Consider the following 18,270-nt stretch of genomic DNA (forward strand, 5'->3'; position numbering starts at 1 on the left):
ACATTTCCTTTAACTATCAGCTGGCTCTGCCATATATTTAAAGGAAGTGATGATTGGAGCTGCTTATATTCAAAGAAGCTTGCTGGTATAAACACCAATATTGTGCCCAGCAAAGGCCAAGTCCTCAGTAAGTGGTCACTTTTGTCACTTGTGCATTCAATACATTTTTGCTGAGTACTCTATTTATATATATATCTCTCATATATATATATGAGAGATACGATATATATCTCGTATATATCTCATATATATATCTCATATATATATCTCATGTAAATATATATCTCGTGTATATATATATATCGTGTAAATATATATCTCGTGTATATATATATATCGTGTATATATATATCGTGTGTATATATATATATGCCAAACCAATAAGAATACAGAAATGAACAAAAAAACTTCTCTATCCTTAAAGCATTTACTCTCTAGTTAGGGGTAAAGAAAGGCTAAGACACAGGGTGCCATCTGTAAAGAAGTCTCCTCCATTTCTTCTTCTTGACTTGAAAGTCTTCTTGGCAAGAAGTTAGCAAATGCCAATCAGAGAGCATGAGTAGGGGGCTGGGCGCGGTGGCTCATGCCTACAATCCCAGCACTTTGGGAGGGCCAGGAAGGTGGATTGCCTGAGGTCAGGAGTTCAAGACCAGCCTGGCCAGTATGGGGAAACCCCATCTCTATTAACAGTACAAAAATTAGCCCAGTGTGGTGGCACACACCTGTAATCCCAGCTATTCGGGAGGCTGAGGCAGGAGAATCACTTGAACCCAGCACAATCTTCGTTCACTGAACTCCAGCCTGGGCAACAAAGTGAGACTCCATCTCAAAAAAAAAAAGGAGCAAGCATGAGTAGGAGAGCAGGACAGCCGCGATGGAGAGGGAGGACGGGTAGGCAAGCAAGGCTAGGTCGGCACTGACGGATGCTCCCCTGGACCAAGATTCAGTCAGGCTCCTTTGAGCCCTCTTTTCTACAGAGCCTCCACCTTGCTGCTCCCTTCCCCTCCCCTCCACCCCCATCCTGCTGTCTTGGCTTACCCAGCCCAGTTTTAGCAAAGAACCCTGATAAGTCAGTGTACTGACAATCCCTCACCCTTGATACCCAATCAAGTTTGTTATCTCCACCTTTGATTTCTAAGTCCTTGGCCTGTCTTGAGCAAGAATCTGCCCTAAGTCTCCTGTTTCGTAATTTTCCATCCACTGACCAACCCCACACTGTGCTCCTTGACTCTAAATCCCCACTTGTCCCTATATTTTAAGTTGAGTCCAATCTGTCTCCCCTATTGCAGTACCCCTATTGTAATAATCTTAAACAAAGTTTTCCTTACTTTTCTAACAAGTGTCGATAATTTTTTTCTTAATGCCATGTAGTCTTGAGAAAGTTGCAATTGAAGGGGCTCAGGACGTGCCAGCCCAAAATATAGCTCCATGGCATAAGGATTGTTTGGTACTGGTTATTTTGAGAAGCTGCAGACACAACAGTAGCTCCAAAAAGTTGTCCTTTTAGAAATGTACATCTGTAAAGGAAATGTTCTTTTGTCCTTTTTAAAAAAAATTTTTTTTAAGAGATGGGATTTTGCTATGTTGCCCAAGCTGGTCTCAAACTCCTGGGCTCTAGCAATCCTCCCGCCTTAGCCTCTAAAATTGTTAGGATTCCAAGTGTGAGCCACCATACACAGCTGGGAAATGCCCCTCTGTAAGGGTCTCTCCCTCTCTGCACCAGGGACAGAAAGAAAATTAAGTCACTAGAGACTCATAATAAATAAAGAAGGTGTTGACCTAAATCTGCATAACCAACCTTACATTTGTATAAGGTGCTTTTTCTGGCCCTCTGGTTTTAACTGGGTTACATCTTTTTTTCTTTGTTTCAGGGAATAATGGTATTTAAGCCTAAAGTCTGAACAACCCTTATTTTATTTTATTTTATTTTGAGACAGAGTCTTGCTCTGTCACCCAGGAGGCTGGAGTGCAGTGGCGCAATCTTGGCTCACGGCAACCTCTGCCTCCCGAGCTCAAGCGGTTCTCCTGCCTCAACCTCCCAAGTGACTGGGATTACAGGCACGCACCATCACGCCTGCCTAATTTTTATATTTTTAGTAGAGACGGGGTTTCTCCATGTCAGCCAGGCTAGTCTAGAACTCTTGGCCTCAAGTGATTCACTCGCCTCAGCCTCCCGAAGTGCTGGGATTACAGGTGTGAGCCACCACGCCTGGCCTCAACTACTCTTTTCAGATCTATCCTAGAGATTTACTCATTTCTCTGTATTTTCACCCATATTTACAGAGGGCATACATATTATTAAACTTCTGTTCATTTTTCTCTTGTTAGTCTGTCCTTTGTTATAGCAGGTCTCAGTTAAGAACTCATGAAAAGTAAAGAAAAAATTATTTTTCCTCCTCTGTGTAAGCTTGCCTTTAGCCTCAATCATCAGTACGTTCTTTTTCTTTTTCTTTTTTTTTTTCCCCAGAGAGACAAGATCTCACTATACTGCCCAGGCTGGTCCCAAACTCCTGTCCTCAAGCAATCCTCCCCATTCAGCCTCCCAACGTGCTGAGATTACAGGCATGAACCACCACACCCAGTTAGTGCCTTCTTTTTCTTCCTTCCCTTTTCTCTTCCCCTTTTTCCCCTTTCCTTTCCAGCTGGGCTATTCCAGGCTTAGGCTGATCTCTATCAATTATCTTAATTATTGGAGAGATGCAGTTAATTCCTGTCTGGATGTGGCCTCTAGCTTCCTTTGCTACAGACCCCAAATTCTCTCTTCATGGCAGCAGAGCAAAGGTCTCTGCTACTGTGTTCCACTGAAGGATGAGGTAATCATAGCTACTCTAAAGCAACTGGGAGGATTAAAAAGATAATGTATGTAAAACTGCTTTGTATATGGCACTGTGTTACATAAATATGTGTTTAAAACAAAAGAAAAAGAAAGAGGGCTTAGTGTTGAAATTGTTGAAGTGCTCTGACTAAAGTTCTAAAAGAGGAAATTATCCACCCAGACACAGCAGCGGTAGCCTGGTAGGCCAGGGTCAGCTGCTGCAGCTGTGAGCAATTTACCCACGTCATTATCTGGTTTCCATCTCCCTCCATTTAAAGCTGCTAAAATAGCCAGATGGCAACTAAAGGAGTTGAGAAAGGTAACTTATGTGAGTAAAGAAGTGTGTTCAGGCCCTTTGCAGTGGCTCACACCTGTAGTCCAGGCACTTTGGGAGGCCAAGGCTGGAGGATCGCTTGAGCCCAGGAGTTCAAGACCAACCTGGGCAACTTGGCAACAACCTCCCTCTCCATGAAAGATAAAAAAATTAGCCAGGTATGGTGGTGAGCACTGGTAGTCCTGGCTACTCAGGAGCTGAGGTGGGAGGACCGATTTAGCCTGGGAGGTCACGGCTGCAGTGAGCCATGATCATGTCACTGCACTCTAGCCTGTCAACAGAGCAAGACCCCGTTTCAAAAATAGAAAAGAGGCCAGGTACAGGGGCTCATGCCTGTAATCCCAACACTTTGGGAGGCCAAGGCGGGAGGATCACCTGAGGTCGGGAGTTCGAGACCAGCCTGACCAAAATGGAGAAACCCCGTCTCTACTAAAAATACAAAATTAGCCAGGTGCAGTGGCACATGCCTGTAATCCCAGCTACTTGGGAGGCTGAGGCAGGAGAATTGTTTGAACCTGGGAGGCAGAGGTTGTGGTAAGCTGAGATCACACCATTGCACTTCAGATTGGGCAACAAGAGTGAAACTCCATCTCAAAAAAAAAAAAAAAAAAAGAAGTGTGTTCATCCCATTTCCTGTTTGCAAAGGTTACCCAAAAATCTCAAGGTTCCTGGTCATTGTTTGGGGGAAGAGAATCTTTAGATTTCACAGGTTAATAATTTTTATAGTTTAAATATCTGCCAGGCTGTGTTGGCTGATTCAGCTGATGCAATAGAACTTGAGAATTTTTTTCTAGTGGGGCCTGCAGTTAGCATCTCATCTTCTTTAGTGGTTAAGAGTGCAGGCTCTGAAGCTAGACTGTCTTGATTTGAATCTTGAATCTACCACTCAGTAGCTCTCATCTTCAGCATGTTACTTCTTTTTTTATTTTTTATTTTATTTTGTTTTATTTTTGAGACAAGAGTCTTCTCTTTCACACAGGCTGAAACGCAGTGGCATGATCTCAACTCACTGTAGCCTCTACCTCCTTGGTTCCAGCAATTCTCCTGCCTCAGCCTCCCGAGTAGCTAGGACTACCAGCACATGCCACCACGCCCAGCTAATTTTTGTATTTTTAGTAGAGATGGGGTTTCACTATGTTGCTTAAGCTGGTCTTGAACTCCTGACCTCAAATGATCTGCCTGCCTCAGCCTCCCAAAGTGCTGGGATTACAGGCCTGAGCCACCATGCCCACCCGTCAGCATGTTACTTAACTTCATCTCAAAAATGAGAATGAGTATGATACCTAACTCTCAGAGTTATTGAGGGAAATACATATGTGAATAGAGTTCTTAGAACAGTGGCTGGGATATAGTAAGAGCTCTATACATTTCACCTATTATTTAGAGTAGATCAGATTAGGTACAAGAGCTAGCATTTGAAGGCCATAAGAGGTAGATGTTGTGTTAAAAGCTTTTGCCAAGTGCAATCACTTAATTCTCCCAACAAGTCTGTGCAGGAAAGAGTTACCATAGCAGCCCCGATACAGAAGGGCTGGCTTATGTGGCTGGTCCATGGCTAGCATCTGGGAACTTGGCTTTTGGAAGGTTCCCAAGTCACTAACTGATAAGGACGTTGCCCACCTGGCGCACTGAATTGTGTTGTATCGGCCTGCCTAGACTGTTTGTACAAACACTGTGATTTATGGAGAATACTTGCTTTCCTTCTGAGCGACTGGAATGCTGCTGGTTGCAGCTGGCTGAGCAAACAGAGCGTACCTATGAGAAAAGCCCCCAGTAAAAATCTTTGGCTCTGCGCCTCAACATGGTATTAGGGCTCAGAAATGGATACCCCAAAATATGGCACTTTGATATGCTGAACTGAAGAAAAAGTTACGATTTCTCTGACTTTCTCCCCTGCTTCTGTCCCTCAATCCTCTGTGTCCCCCAAAGCACTGGATAAAGTTCTCTGAAGTTCCTACCTGCCTAAGTCTGGATCTGCCAAAGAAGAAAACAATTTACCTCTGGTGCCTTCCCTGAGTTTTCATTAACTGAACTCATACGACAGGAAGAAAGACTGAAGTCTGTCGACAAACCTGGTCAGAGTTTTGTCACAAACCATGGTCTGCTCTGCTGACCCAATGGACTTTGTAGTAGGCCATTGTATATTCTTCAAGCCTATTGAATCCTCCTAAAAATCATTCACACTTCCCCATCTCCCTTTCCTCTAAGAAGCAGGGGACATAGCATCTGTACTGCATTGGGATATTAGGTGATCACTCTGGTTCTCCCCGTGTACACACTAATACATTGGTTTGCCTTTTCTCCAACTGATCTGTCTTTTGTGAGTTGATTTTTCAGCCAACCTTCAGACGGGAAAGGGGATGTTTTCCCTTGGCCCCTACAAGGGCTCCCCTGGGCAGAGATATTGCACACGTGTTACTGCATTTCACGGCTAGAGGAGGGAGTCCCTTCAAGAAGGAAGAACATAGGAACCTGTGCCTGGATTTCTCCACACTCCACCTGATGTGCCCTTGTCTCTTGCTGACCCTGCTGTGTATCATTTCACTGTAATAAATCTTAGCCACGAATACAACTACACATTGAAACCTTCTAGTACACACTGAACATGTGAATGCTCATAGGTCTCTGGAAAAACAAACTCTCAAAGGTCTATCATATAACTCTAATTTTATAGTTTCAAAATCCAAGGAATGGGAAAGTTATGAGATGCAGACGTGGCCACTTAGTAGGTGAAAAAGCTGCATCTAAATCCAGTCTGTCTCCTTCCAAAGACTGTGCTCATTCCATTGTGCCAGGCAGCCATACACAGTCACATACATCCCAGACCAAGGCAAGCTTCTTTCTAAGATACAACACCTAGTAGCTACAGGGTAGCTCTGCAACTTGAGAAAATCTCTTAAAGGATTTGAAGCCCAGATTTCTTCACTGTAAATCTGCAATAATAATACTAATGCCACAAAATTGCTGTGAGGATTTAATAAGTACAACATACAAAGCATATGTGTGAAGCACATACATATTAAATACACAGTATATTAAGATCTATAAAGTAGCCTAATGCCTTTATACATGGTACCCATCCATAAATTAAAAAACTAGACAAATATGTATAGATGCGGTCAACATATAGACATTTGTATAAATATGTACATATACATGCACATATATATAGCCACATAAATACACATGCATGTTAATTATTCATCTAACAATTTCTGCCTTGAGTAAAGTGCACCAGTCACCATTCACAGATGAAGCTAGTTAGGATTTTATAGGTGAACCTGATTTTTACACTTACTGGTTTCAAAATAGGGAACCACTTTTATCCGGAAACCCTCTGCTCAAAGCCTAAAGGCTGACTTTCCTTAATGTTTAACCTATGAAATTAATTATTAGCCAGACAATTAAAAGCTTTGCTCAAGACACTAACTGGTACTTACCATGAGCTCTAACATACACAGATATGGTGGCCATATTTTCATAACTCCAAGTTACAACCTGTGACCTAGCAATGAATTACTGTGCTGGGAAACTGAAACTCCCTCAGAAACCCCAGTTTCTATACAGAATATTCAGTCCTCCTACAACCATGGAAAGCATACTTCTGTGGTTAATATTTATTATCGGCTGGGTGCAATGGCTCACGCCTGTAATCCCAGCACTTTGGGAGGCCAAGGCGGTAGATCACCTGAGGTCAGGAGTTTGAGACCTGCCTGACTGACATGGTGAAACCCTCTCTCTACTAAAAATAGAAACCCTCTGCCTCCAGGGTTCAAGAGATTCTCACTGCCTCAGCCTCCCAAGTAGCTGGGATTACAGGCATCCACCACCACTCCCAGCTAATTTTTGTTTTTTTAGTAGACACGGGGTTTTGCCATGTTGGCCAGATCACTGAGCCACTGCGCCCAGCCTCATCTGACTTTTTCTCTGCAGAGCAAAGATATGAAAGAACCAACTGTAACCCAAACCTACCACTTTTCACGGGGAAAACCCCAGTCATCCCACTCAACTCCAAGGTCACACTTACTAGCAGTAATATCCATTTGGACATTACTACCTGAGTGGCCTCAGACAAGTGATTTATCCTATTGGTGCCTTCACCTCCTGATTTGTAAAATGGAGATAATAAGAATGTTGGCTCTATAGTATTGTACATCTAAACATTTGTTAAGAAGGTAGCTCTCAGGCCAGGCATGGTGGCTCATGCCTGTAATCCCAGCACTTTGGGAGACTGGGGCAGGTGGATCACTTGAGTCAGGAGTTCGAGACCCACCTGGCCAACATGGTGAAATCCTGTTTCTACTAAAAATACAAAAACCAGCTGGGTGTGGTGGTATGCAGCTACTTGGGAGGCTGAGGCAGGAGAATCCCTTGAAACTGGGAAGTGGAGGTGGCAGTGAGCCAAGATCTGCCACTGCATGATCAGAATAACTCTGTTTTAAAACATAATAATAATAATAAAAGAAGGTAGCTCTCATATTAATGTTCTTACCACAATACATTTTTTTTTTTTTAAAAAGTGTCTACCTCATACAGTTTATTTATTAGTAAGTTAATAAGGGTAAAAAGGATTAGCACAGTGCCTGGCACATAGTATAAAATAAATAAATGAATAAAATAGCACATCTTCTACTGTTCTCTAATTGCTTCTATAACCATGTCGTAGTCCTGACAATACTATGAGCTGTTTAAGGTCAGGGATCACACCAGCACTGTGCTTCCCTGTCCATCTTCCTTTCCTCAGTGAACTGAAACCAGAGCTAGACATGTTAGGCCACCAACAGATGGCTGTGAGTCCAACTGTGGCAGAACTGCACAGGAGAAAGCAGCCTGGAATACAGTGTCACTCACTCTAAGCAATGCCTCTACATCCACGGCTTCCAAAATATTTGACTCCAATGCACAGTAACAAATAATTTTAGGTTGTAACTCAATATACACCTGCATATGCCCCTATGTTTTATAGCACATATCTAAATGAAATAAAAGTATTGTAAAACAATACTTACTCTTTTTTTTTTTTTGAGACGAAGTCTTGCTCTGCCACCAAGGCTGGAATGCAGTGGCACAATCTCGGCTCACTGCAACCTCCACCTCCCAGGTTCAAGTGATTCTCTTGCCTCAGCCTCCTGAGTAGCTGGGACTACAGGCACACATCACCATGCCAAGCTAATTTTTTGTGTTTTTAATAGAGATGGGGTTTCACCCTGTTGGCCAGGCTGGTCTTGAACTCCTGACCTCAGTTGATCCGCCCGCCTCAGCCTCCCAAAGTGCTGGGATTACATAAAATCTTAAAATATTACTCTAACTTTCCCTCTGCCTTTCTGTGTAAAAACAGGCCATAAAGAAATTATCGTGGCCGGGCGCGGTGGCTCAAGCCTGTAATCCCAGCACTTTGGGAGGCCGAGATGGGTGGATCACGAGGTCAGGAGATCGAGACCATGCTGGCGAACACAGTGAAACCCCATCTCTACTAAAAAATACAAAAAAAAAAACTAGCCGGGCGAGATGGCGGGCGCCTGTAGTCCCAGCTACTCGGGAGGCTGAGGCAGGAGAATGGCGTAAACCCCGGAGGCGGAGCTTGCAGTGAGCTGAGATCCGGCCACTGCACTCCAGCCCGGGCGACAGAGCGAGACTCCGTCTCAAAAAAAAAAAAAAAAAAAAAAAAAGAAATTATCTGACCTTCTTTGGTTAACTGTAGGTCATAAGACTCCCATTGCAAGCCGGGCATGGTGGCTAACACTTATAATCCCAGCACTTTGGAAGGCTGAGGTGGATGGATCACCTGAGGTGAGGAGTTCAAGACCAGCCTGGCCAACATGGTGAAACCCCATCTCTACTAAAACATACAAAAATTAGCTGGGTGTTGTGGTGCACGTCTGTAATCCCAGCTACTCAGGAGGCTAAGGCAGGAGCATCACTTGAACTCAGGAGGCAGAGGTTGCAGTGAGCCAAGATCATGCTATTGTACTCCAACCTGGGTGACAAAGAGAGACTCAATCTCAAAAAAAAAAAAAAAAAAAAAAAAAGACTCCCATTCCAGAAAGGGTCCTGCCTTACACCCAGAAAGAATGAATGCTGCAGAGAGGCCAAAAAGATTCTATACAGACAGGTCTTGTTGGGCTTTTCTACTCAGTCTATTAACTTTAGATCATATCCTTTTTGTCCAATCATATTTCTACATAACTGTCCATACTTTGTTGAATATAAGCATAACAACGGACAATTTTCTCTGTATCTCTGGGTTTTCATTCTGAAGGCTCCCATACATGTTAATAAATTTGTATGTCTTCTCTCCTGTTCATCTGCTTCTTGGGTCCAGCACGGTGGTTCACGCCTGTAATCCCAGCTCTTTGGGAGGCCAAGGCGGGTGGATCACTTGAGGTCAGGAGTTAGAGGCCAGCCTGGCCAACATGGCAAATCCCTCCCTTAAAAATGCAAAATTAGTGCGCCTGTAATCCCACTGTAATTCCAGCTACTTGGGAAGCTGAGGAATGAGAATCGCTTGAACCTGGGAGGCAGAGATTGCAGTGAGCCGAGATGGTGCCTCTGCAGTCCCGCCTGGGCAATGGGGAAGGAAACTCTGTCTTAAACAAAACAAAACAAATCTGCCTCTTGTCCGTGATTTTCAGCAAACCTTCAGAGGGCAAAGGGGAAAGTGTTCTCTTGGTCCTTACATGTATAACCTATGCACATCCTTCTGTATACTTCAAATCATCTCTAGATTACTTATAATACCCAATACAATGTAAACACTCTGTAAGTAGTTATTATATTGTACTGTTTAGGGAATAATGATGAAAAAATGTCTATGTGGGTGTAGTTCAGACACAAGTTTTTCCAAAGATTTTAAATTCATGGTTGGTTAAATACACAGACACAGAACCCACAGATACAAAGGGCTGACTGTAAAACACTTCTTAACCAGTAACTTACATTGCATCATTGTGATTCAGTCCTAAAAGGAAAGTGACACTTTTATGAAGGCTCTTTGGATTAACTCTTCACTGTGGCAGCTTACATCATGGTTCAGGAAATGTTTATTCTCCTCTAACAACCAACCTTCTGGGAGGCATCTACTTCCCAACTCCATATTATACTTGACTTCATGACTTGCTTTAGCCAGTTAGATACAGAGTTGTGATGTTACATTACATCCAAGCAGCAGCTTTTGGAGGTGCTATAAGAACTTGCCTGCCCTCTTTAGCATCTGCAACCATCTGTTGAAAACAACACATCACAAACAGTGGATATTCCTCTAGTCTGTGTCCCAGAATGGAAAGGCATGGAGCACAGACCTGAACTTGACCCCCAGCTTGAAGACAAGCTGAACATAAGCAGAGGTGCCACTGACTTACAGATTCATGAGTGAGAAATAAGTACTTGTTGTAAGACACAAGATTTGGGGCTGCTTGTTACTGCAGCAAAAGCTGCCCAATACACTCACCATGCTGGATGATGCCATGCTCCATAAGCCGGTGGCAAAGCTGCTCTGCCTCTTTCCTTGTGGTGGCCTCACCTTCCTGAACCAGCCAGTCCAGGAATTCAGATGCCATGAAGGTGCGCTCATACTTGACCCCTTCCTCCTCCCTGGGCTGCAGGAGTGTGTTTTCAGGGCTCATCAGCCTGGGAAGAAAAAAAAGGGAAAAGAAAAATAAACCTATACAAAAGGAAAACAGCTCATTTGAAATCATAGACTTCTGTGAAGTACCACAGCAAAGTTGTCAGACAGATGCAGCTGTCAGGTGCCACCACACGTGTAATTTCTTTTTTTCTTTTTTCTTTTGAGACAGAGTTTTGCTTTTGTTGCCCAGGCTGGAGTGCAATGGCATGATCTCGGCTCACTGCAACCTCCACCTTCCAGTTTCAAGCGACTCTCCTGCCTTGGCCTCCCAAGTAGCTAGGATTACAGGCATGTGTCACCACGCCCAGTTAATTTTGTATTTTTAGTAGCGATAGGTTTTCTCCATGTTGGTCAGGCTGGTCTTGAACTCCCAACCTCAGGCGATCCGCCTGCCTTGGCCTCCCAAAGTGCTGGGATTACAGGCATGAGCCACTACGCCCAGCCTACCATACATGTAATTTCTAAGAGGAAGATCTGCTTCAAAAGCAACCAAGATGCATTTTATCCTAGTAATTTGAAAAAAAAAAATTGGAAATGCAATCCAAAACTCTATGATTAGCAGACTGCATTCAAGTTAGCAATCTTGAAAAGAAGTTACAATTTCATGTTCTACTCTACCATTCTGAAAACGCTAGTATTTCTTTCCTAATTGCATTATTTCACTTCTGTGCTAAGACTAATGCTGTGAACTGAGTGTTTTGTGTCCTTGCTAAATTTTTTTTTTTTTGAGACAGAGTTTCACTCTTGTTGCCCAGGCTGGAGTGCAATGGTGCGATCTTGGCTCACTGCAACCTCCACCTCCTGAGTTCAAGCGATTCTCCTGCCTTGGCCTCCAGAGTAGCTGGGATTACAGGCACATGCCACCACACTCGACGAATTTTTGTATTTTTTAGTAGAGACGGGGTTTCACCATATTGTCCAGGCTGGTCTCAAACTCCTGACCTCGTGATCCTGCCGTCTTGGCCTCCCAAAGTGCCAAGATCACCAGCATGAGCCACCATGCCCAGCCGTCCCCACTAATTACATATTGTGAATCTCTAGTCTCTACTGTGATGATATTTGCAGGTGGCGCATTTGGGAGGTAGTTAGGTTATGACGCTGGAGCCCTTGCGATGGCATTAGTGCCCTTATAAAAAGAGACAAAAGGGAGCTTGCTCTCTTTCTTTCTCTCTGCTCTTGCCATGTGAGGACATAGCCAGAAGACAGCCACCTGCAAACCAAGAAGCAGGATCAAACCAAGAAGCAGCCACCTGCAAACCAAGAAGCAGGTGTCACTGGATCTGCTGGCACCTTGATCTTGGACCTCCCAAACAAATGTTTGTTGTTTAAGCTACTCAGCCTATGGTATATTTTGTCACAGTAGCCTGAACTAAGACGACTACATAAGTGACTCTTGAAATCCTCCCGTACCCACATAGCTTGCTTCTCACACCTATCTTCCCAGGCATTCCTCAGCTCCTCTGGATCCATTTTCACATCTCCAAAATAGCTCCAACTGGGCCTATAAGTGTTCTCCTATGCATCCATATATGATGCAATGTAACGCAAATGTCAGTCCTTATTCTGGTTGACATTAATACCAGTATATGGGGCCGGGAATGGTGGCTCACACCTGTAATCCCAGTACCTTGGGAAGCCGAGGCGGGTGGATCGCTTAAGGTCAGGAGTTTGAGATTAGCCTGGCTTGGCGAAACCCTGTCTCTACTAAAAATACGAAAAAATTAGTCAGACACTTTGGCACATGCCTGTAGTACCAGCTACTCAGGAGGCTGAGGCAGGAGAGTCGCTTGAACCCAGGAGGCAGAGGTTGCAGTGAGACGAGTTCGCACCACTGCGCTCCAGCCTGAGTGACGGACACTCCCTCTAAGAAAAAAAAAAAAATCAATAGAAGGTACTGACCACTGTCCTCGGCTAGGGGGACATCAATCATACTCTACTGGTTTCTGACCCGCCCTCTGCTCCTATCTCTTACTCAGCTACCCTTGTGTTGGCTTCTCTGCATCTCCCTGGACTTTAAAGGCTGGAATTCCTTGAGATTCAGTCCCTACACACCTCTTTTCTCATTCCATAGTCTCTCTGGTGAGCTCCTCCATGTCCCTGTCTTCAATTACCATCCATGTTCCAAAGATTCCCAAATTTATATTCCCAGACCAGGCCTATACTCCCAACCCTACAGCTTTGCATCCACATAGATTTCTCAAAGCCACCTCAAAATCAACAAGCCCAAAACTGAGCTCACATTCTTCCTTCCAAACCTGGTCCTGTGCCAGTCAGTGCTTACACTGTTCAGCCAGAAAATGAGATATTGTCCTTGGCCCCTCCCTCTTCCTCACCCCCTGCCCAGTCATCAGTATGAACTGTGAACTTGAACTCCTAAATCTCTCTCATGTATGTCTAAGCCTTCCCATCTCAGGCATTGTCACTACCTTAGTCTAAAATACCAATACTTTTAACCTAGACAACTACAGTGTTTTCTTAATTGACTATGCTATGCATCCACTCTTATTCTCAACACAACCTTGGACACCTAAGTCTAGACATAACTATTAAATTATCTTTTAAAAATTCAAACCTGATAATGTCCTTCCCCTGTTGAAAATACACTTCCATAGCTTCTCATTGCTTTTAGGATAAAGACCAAAATTCTTCACATGGCATATAAAGTAAGCGTGATCCTGCCCTCTTTCAGTTCCTCAAACATACCATGCCCCATCTACCACAGGCCTTTGAATTTGCCATCTCCATGGCTAGAATGCTCTCCCTCTCTTCTCCTCACCACTCCCTCCTGTGCCTACTTGACTCCTTGTTTTGCATCTCAGTTATGGTCGGGTCTCAATTAGACCATCTCATTGCTCCCTGTACAGTTTCTGTGATTATCAGATTAAAGATAGGTCAATTGCAGGCTCCAAGAAGGTTGAGTCCACTTTTGTCCATAAAACTTTGGGGCTTTTTGGTTTTGTTTTGTTTGAGACAGTCTTGCTCTGTCACCCAGGCTGGAGTGCAGTGGCGCAATATCAGCGCACTGCAATCTCTACCTCCCAAGTTCGGGTGATTCTCCTGCCTCAGCCTCCCAAGTAGCTGGAACTACAGGCATGCACCACCATGTCCAGCTAATTTTTTTTTTTTTTTTTGTATTTTTAGTAGAGATGGGTTTTCACCATGTTGGCCGTGCTGGTCTCAAACTCCTGACCTCAAGTGATCTGCTGGCCTCGGCCTCTCAAAGTGTTGGGATTACAGGTGTGAGCTACCACACCTGGCCCATAAAACTTTGTTAAATTAAAAATTGAACCATATAAAATGCCATGGTCATTGTGCCATGTTCTCCCATAAAATTATTCCTGATGAGTTCCTGATTACAGGCATGTGCCACCAAGCCCGGCTAATTTTTGTATTTTTAGTAGAGACAGGGTTTCATCATGTTGGCCAGGCTAGTCTTGAACTCCTGACCTCAGGTGATCTGCCAGCCTCAGCCTTCCAATGTGCTGGGAGCCACTTTTCTTTTATTCAACCTTGTTTTTCTCAAGAGTATAATGGTATCCTTACCCAGCTTTTGTGAAAATCATATGAGTGTGAATGAAACAACTTTGTAATAAACAATAATGTACAGTATACACAAAGTGTTATGCTATGTAAGTAATCATTGTACCTACATTGGGGCAAGATGAATTTCTGCCTTCATAGCTATGAACTCATGAAAATGGAGATTCCTTTAAGGTCCCTTCTCTCTTCCTAGAATGATTAGAGTTCTATCTGAAATCCATGGAAGGGGCTCAGGATTAGAAATTAGATGCCTGGGACCCAAACATAGCTCTGCTACAAACTAGTCATGTAACTTCTCACTGTCTCCCAAACTTATATTAAATGAGGAAGATAATACCTGTTCCACTTGCTTCACTAAATTGTTGTTATCAACAAAAATCTTGGGGGCAAGTGAAGTTCTAAGTATATGAATGTATACTTTTTTTTTTTTTTTTTTTAGAGAAAGTCTCGCCCTGTCACCCAGACTGGAATGCAGTGGCATAATCTCAGCTCACTGCAACCTCTAACACACAGGTTTGAGCAATTCTGCCTCAGCCTCCTGAGTAGCTGGGATTATAGGCGTGTGCCACCATGCCTAATTTTTGTATCTTTAGTGGAAACGAGGTTTCACCATGTTGGCTAGGCTGGTCTTGAACTTCTGACCTTGTAATCTGCCCGCCTCAGCCTCCCAAACTGCTGGGATTACAGGTGTGAGCCACTGCGCCTGGCCCATGAACGTATACCCTTATTAAGAGTATAAGAGTATACAAGGTATAAGCATCTAATAGAACTCATTAAAGATCTTCTCATTCAGCATGTAACAGAAGTCACTTAAAAAATCTTATGTAGACACCAAGCACGGAGGCTCACGCCTGTAGTCCCAGCATTTTGGGAGGCCAAGGAGGGCGGATCACTTGAGGTTATGAGTTTAAGACCAGTCTGGCCAACACAGTGAAACCCCATCTCTACTAAAAATACAAAAATTGGCTGGGTGTGGTGGTGCATGCCTGTAATCCCAGCTACTGTGGTAGAAGGCTGAGGCAGGAGAATCTCTTGAACCTGGGAGGCAGAGGTTGCACTGAACCGAGATCACACCAGTGTACTCCAGCCTGGGGGACAGAGCACGACTCCGTTTCAAAAAAAAAAAAAAAAAAAAAAATCTTATTTAGATCTTTTCCCAAATCAAACTTCTTCTGCACTTTAATCCATGCTTAGAAATAGCCAACAGGCGGTCGGGTGCAGTGGCTCATGCCTGTAATCCCAGCACTTTGGGAGGCTGAGGTGGGCAGATCACAAGGTCAGGAGATCGAGACCATCCTGGCTAACACGGTGAAACCCCGTCTCTACTAAAAATACAAAAATTAGCCAGGCGTGGCAGCGTGCACCTGTAGTCCCAGCTGCTGGGGAGGCTGAGGCAGGAGAATGGTGTGAACCCGGAAGGCAGAGCTTGCAGTGAGCCGAGATCACACCACTGCACTCCAGCCTGGGCAACAGAGCGAGACTCCGTCTCAAAAAAAGAAAAGAAATACCCAACAGGCTTATTTCCCAAAGTTAGTAACAGTTGAGTTGGTATAAGCAATATGAATTTTATTTAATATAATAATGGACAACCCCTTCTTGGAAGGTGGTAAGGACAACTGTCACATGTATGTCAACACAAGTGAAAGAAACATAAAAACACTCTCTAGGAAAATGTATGCAAAGCAAAAATGGACACGGTAGTTCTTCACATGTCTTCCAGTGTGACTTCATTGCTTCTCCTATCCAGAGGCGGAGTCCATTTCAATTTCCTTTGAACTTGGGCTAGCTTTGTGACTTGCTCAGACCAACGGGATGCAGTGAAAGTGAGGTTCTTCTTTTTTTTTGTTTTTTTTTGTTTTGTTTTGTTTTTGAGACAGAGTCTCACTATGTCACCCAGGCTGGAGTGCGGTGACGCAATCTCGGTTCACTGCAACCTCCGCCTCCCGGGTTCAAGCTATTCTCCTGCCTCAGCCTCCTGAGCAGCTGGGATTACAGGTGTGCACCACCACACCCAGATAATTTTTGTATTTTTAGTAGAGACAGGGTTTCACCATGTTGGTCAGGCTGGTCTCGAACTCCTGACCTCTATGAATGTGCCCAGATGAAAACAATAGAGGAACCACCATGCAAACCATAGAATCAAAAGAAATAATACATCATGGTTGTTTTAGACTGCTAAATACTTAGTATGATTTGTTTTGTAGGAATAGATGGCTGGAACACATTCGTAGGAATAAGTGGTGGCAAAATATGTGAAACCACACACACTGAGGCATGTTACATAGCTCAGAAAGTTGCAACAGAATGACAGATGAACACTGCAATTCCAGGGAATAAACTGCGTAGAATAAAGCCACATGGAATGGTGACAAGAATCTAGAAAAGAAAATAGAGGCCGGGCGCGGTGGCTCACGCCTGTAATCCCAGCCCTTTGGGAGGCCAAGGCAGGCAAATCACTTGAGGTCAGGAGTTCAAGACCACCCTGGCCAACATGGTGAAACTCTGTCTCTACTAAAAATACAAAAATTAGCCAGGCATGGTGGCACATGCTGATAATTCCAGCTACATGAGAGGCTGAGGCAGGAGCATCACTCGAACCCAGGAGGCAGAGGTTGCAGTGAGCCACGATCGCCCATTGCACTCCAGCCTGGGCAACAGGGCAAGACTCTGTCTCAAAAAAAAAAAAAATAGAATGATCCATGTGCGTGCCCAGGCAAGAAATACTACCATTCCTTCACTTCTTTTGACCCTCAAATAAGGTGTCTTCCACAAAATGGAAGAAAAACTAGCATCCTCAGCTTTCTGGTTTTAGATACCACTTTCTCTAAGAAATCTCCAATTCCTGCAAATACAGACCATGTACCATTTCTAAGGTCCCTCTCAAAGCACTAGGGGAATTACCTGCTCACTTGATTAGAAGCTTTTTGAGACCAGAGAACCTGTCTATGTGGTTCACAGCTTTTTCCTAGCACAGTAGGTTTTCAAAAAGCTGAGTGAATAAATTAAATTTAATTCTAAGGATTCTCCTGCTATACATCATTATCCAAGTATATACTAAAAATAACCCCAACCTGGGTGCAGTTGCTCACTCCCACCTTTAATCCCACCACTTTGGGAGGCCGAGGCAGGAAGATGCCTTGAGCCCAGGAGTTCGAAGTTGCCGTGAGCTATGATTGTGCCACTGCACTCCAGCCTGGATGGAGCAAGACCCTGTCTCTGGTCAGGCAAGGTAGATCACGCCTGTAATCCCAGCACTTTGGGAGGTCAAGGTGGGTGGATCACCTGAGGTCAGGAGTTCAAGATCAGCCTGACCAACAGGGTGAAACCCCGTCTCTACCAAAAATACAAAAAAAATTAGCTGGGTGTGGTGGTGGGTGCCTATAATCCTGGCTACTTGGGAGGCTGAGGCAGGAGAATCACTTGAACCCAGGAGGTGGAGGTTACAGTGAGCTGAGATGGTGACATTGCACTCCAGCCTGGGCGACAGAATGAGACTCCATCTCAAAAAAAAAAAAAAAAAAAAAAAAAAGACCCTGTCTCTTTAAAAAAAAAAAAAAAAAGAAAAAAAAGGAGACCTGTGTGGAGATAATCAAGAGAGTTCGGCACTACTGATAGTCTCCATTTAAGATATAAACACAGACTCCCAGCCTTTATCCCTCCAGCCTTTATCCCTGTTTCGGACCACCCTGTCCCTCCCAGTTCAGTGATTTTCCTTTCAGGCAATGGGGAGGGCAAGCAGACGGGGTTAACTTGTGTCATTTCTTGTAACTAGAAACATGACCTGCCAGCCGTCTAGAGCTCCTACTAAGTATCTGGTGGCCTCTGGACAAGTGACTGGTTAGCTGCTTCTGCCAGTGTGAGCTTTAGGATGGAGGCCAGCTGGCATGCCTGCCTGGATTGGGTCAACCTGCCATTTACAACATGCTCCACCAGCCTTAGCACTTCCTTATTTCACTT

The 18,270-nt window shown here is 44.1% G+C and overlaps 1 protein-coding gene across 2 annotated transcripts in view; it reads right to left on the minus strand.

The window, feature by feature from the left end:
- DEPTOR (DEP domain containing MTOR interacting protein) overlaps positions 1-18,270 on the minus strand; it is a 187,964-nt gene that overhangs the window by 84,165 nt on the left and 85,529 nt on the right. For both annotated transcript variants that reach the window (XR_007728364.1, XM_050802166.1), the window contains exon 4: positions 10,597-10,775. Coding sequence is in view for 1 of the 2 variants with exons in the window: in XM_050802166.1 (XP_050658123.1) it covers positions 10,597-10,775 (179 nt within the window). In the remaining variant the exon portion in view is untranslated. The remainder of the gene's footprint in view (positions 1-10,596; positions 10,776-18,270) is intronic.

This window comes from Macaca thibetana, chromosome 8, assembly GCF_024542745.1.
Source record: "Macaca thibetana thibetana isolate TM-01 chromosome 8, ASM2454274v1, whole genome shotgun sequence".
In the NCBI taxonomy this organism is placed as follows: domain Eukaryota; kingdom Metazoa; phylum Chordata; class Mammalia; order Primates; family Cercopithecidae; genus Macaca; species Macaca thibetana.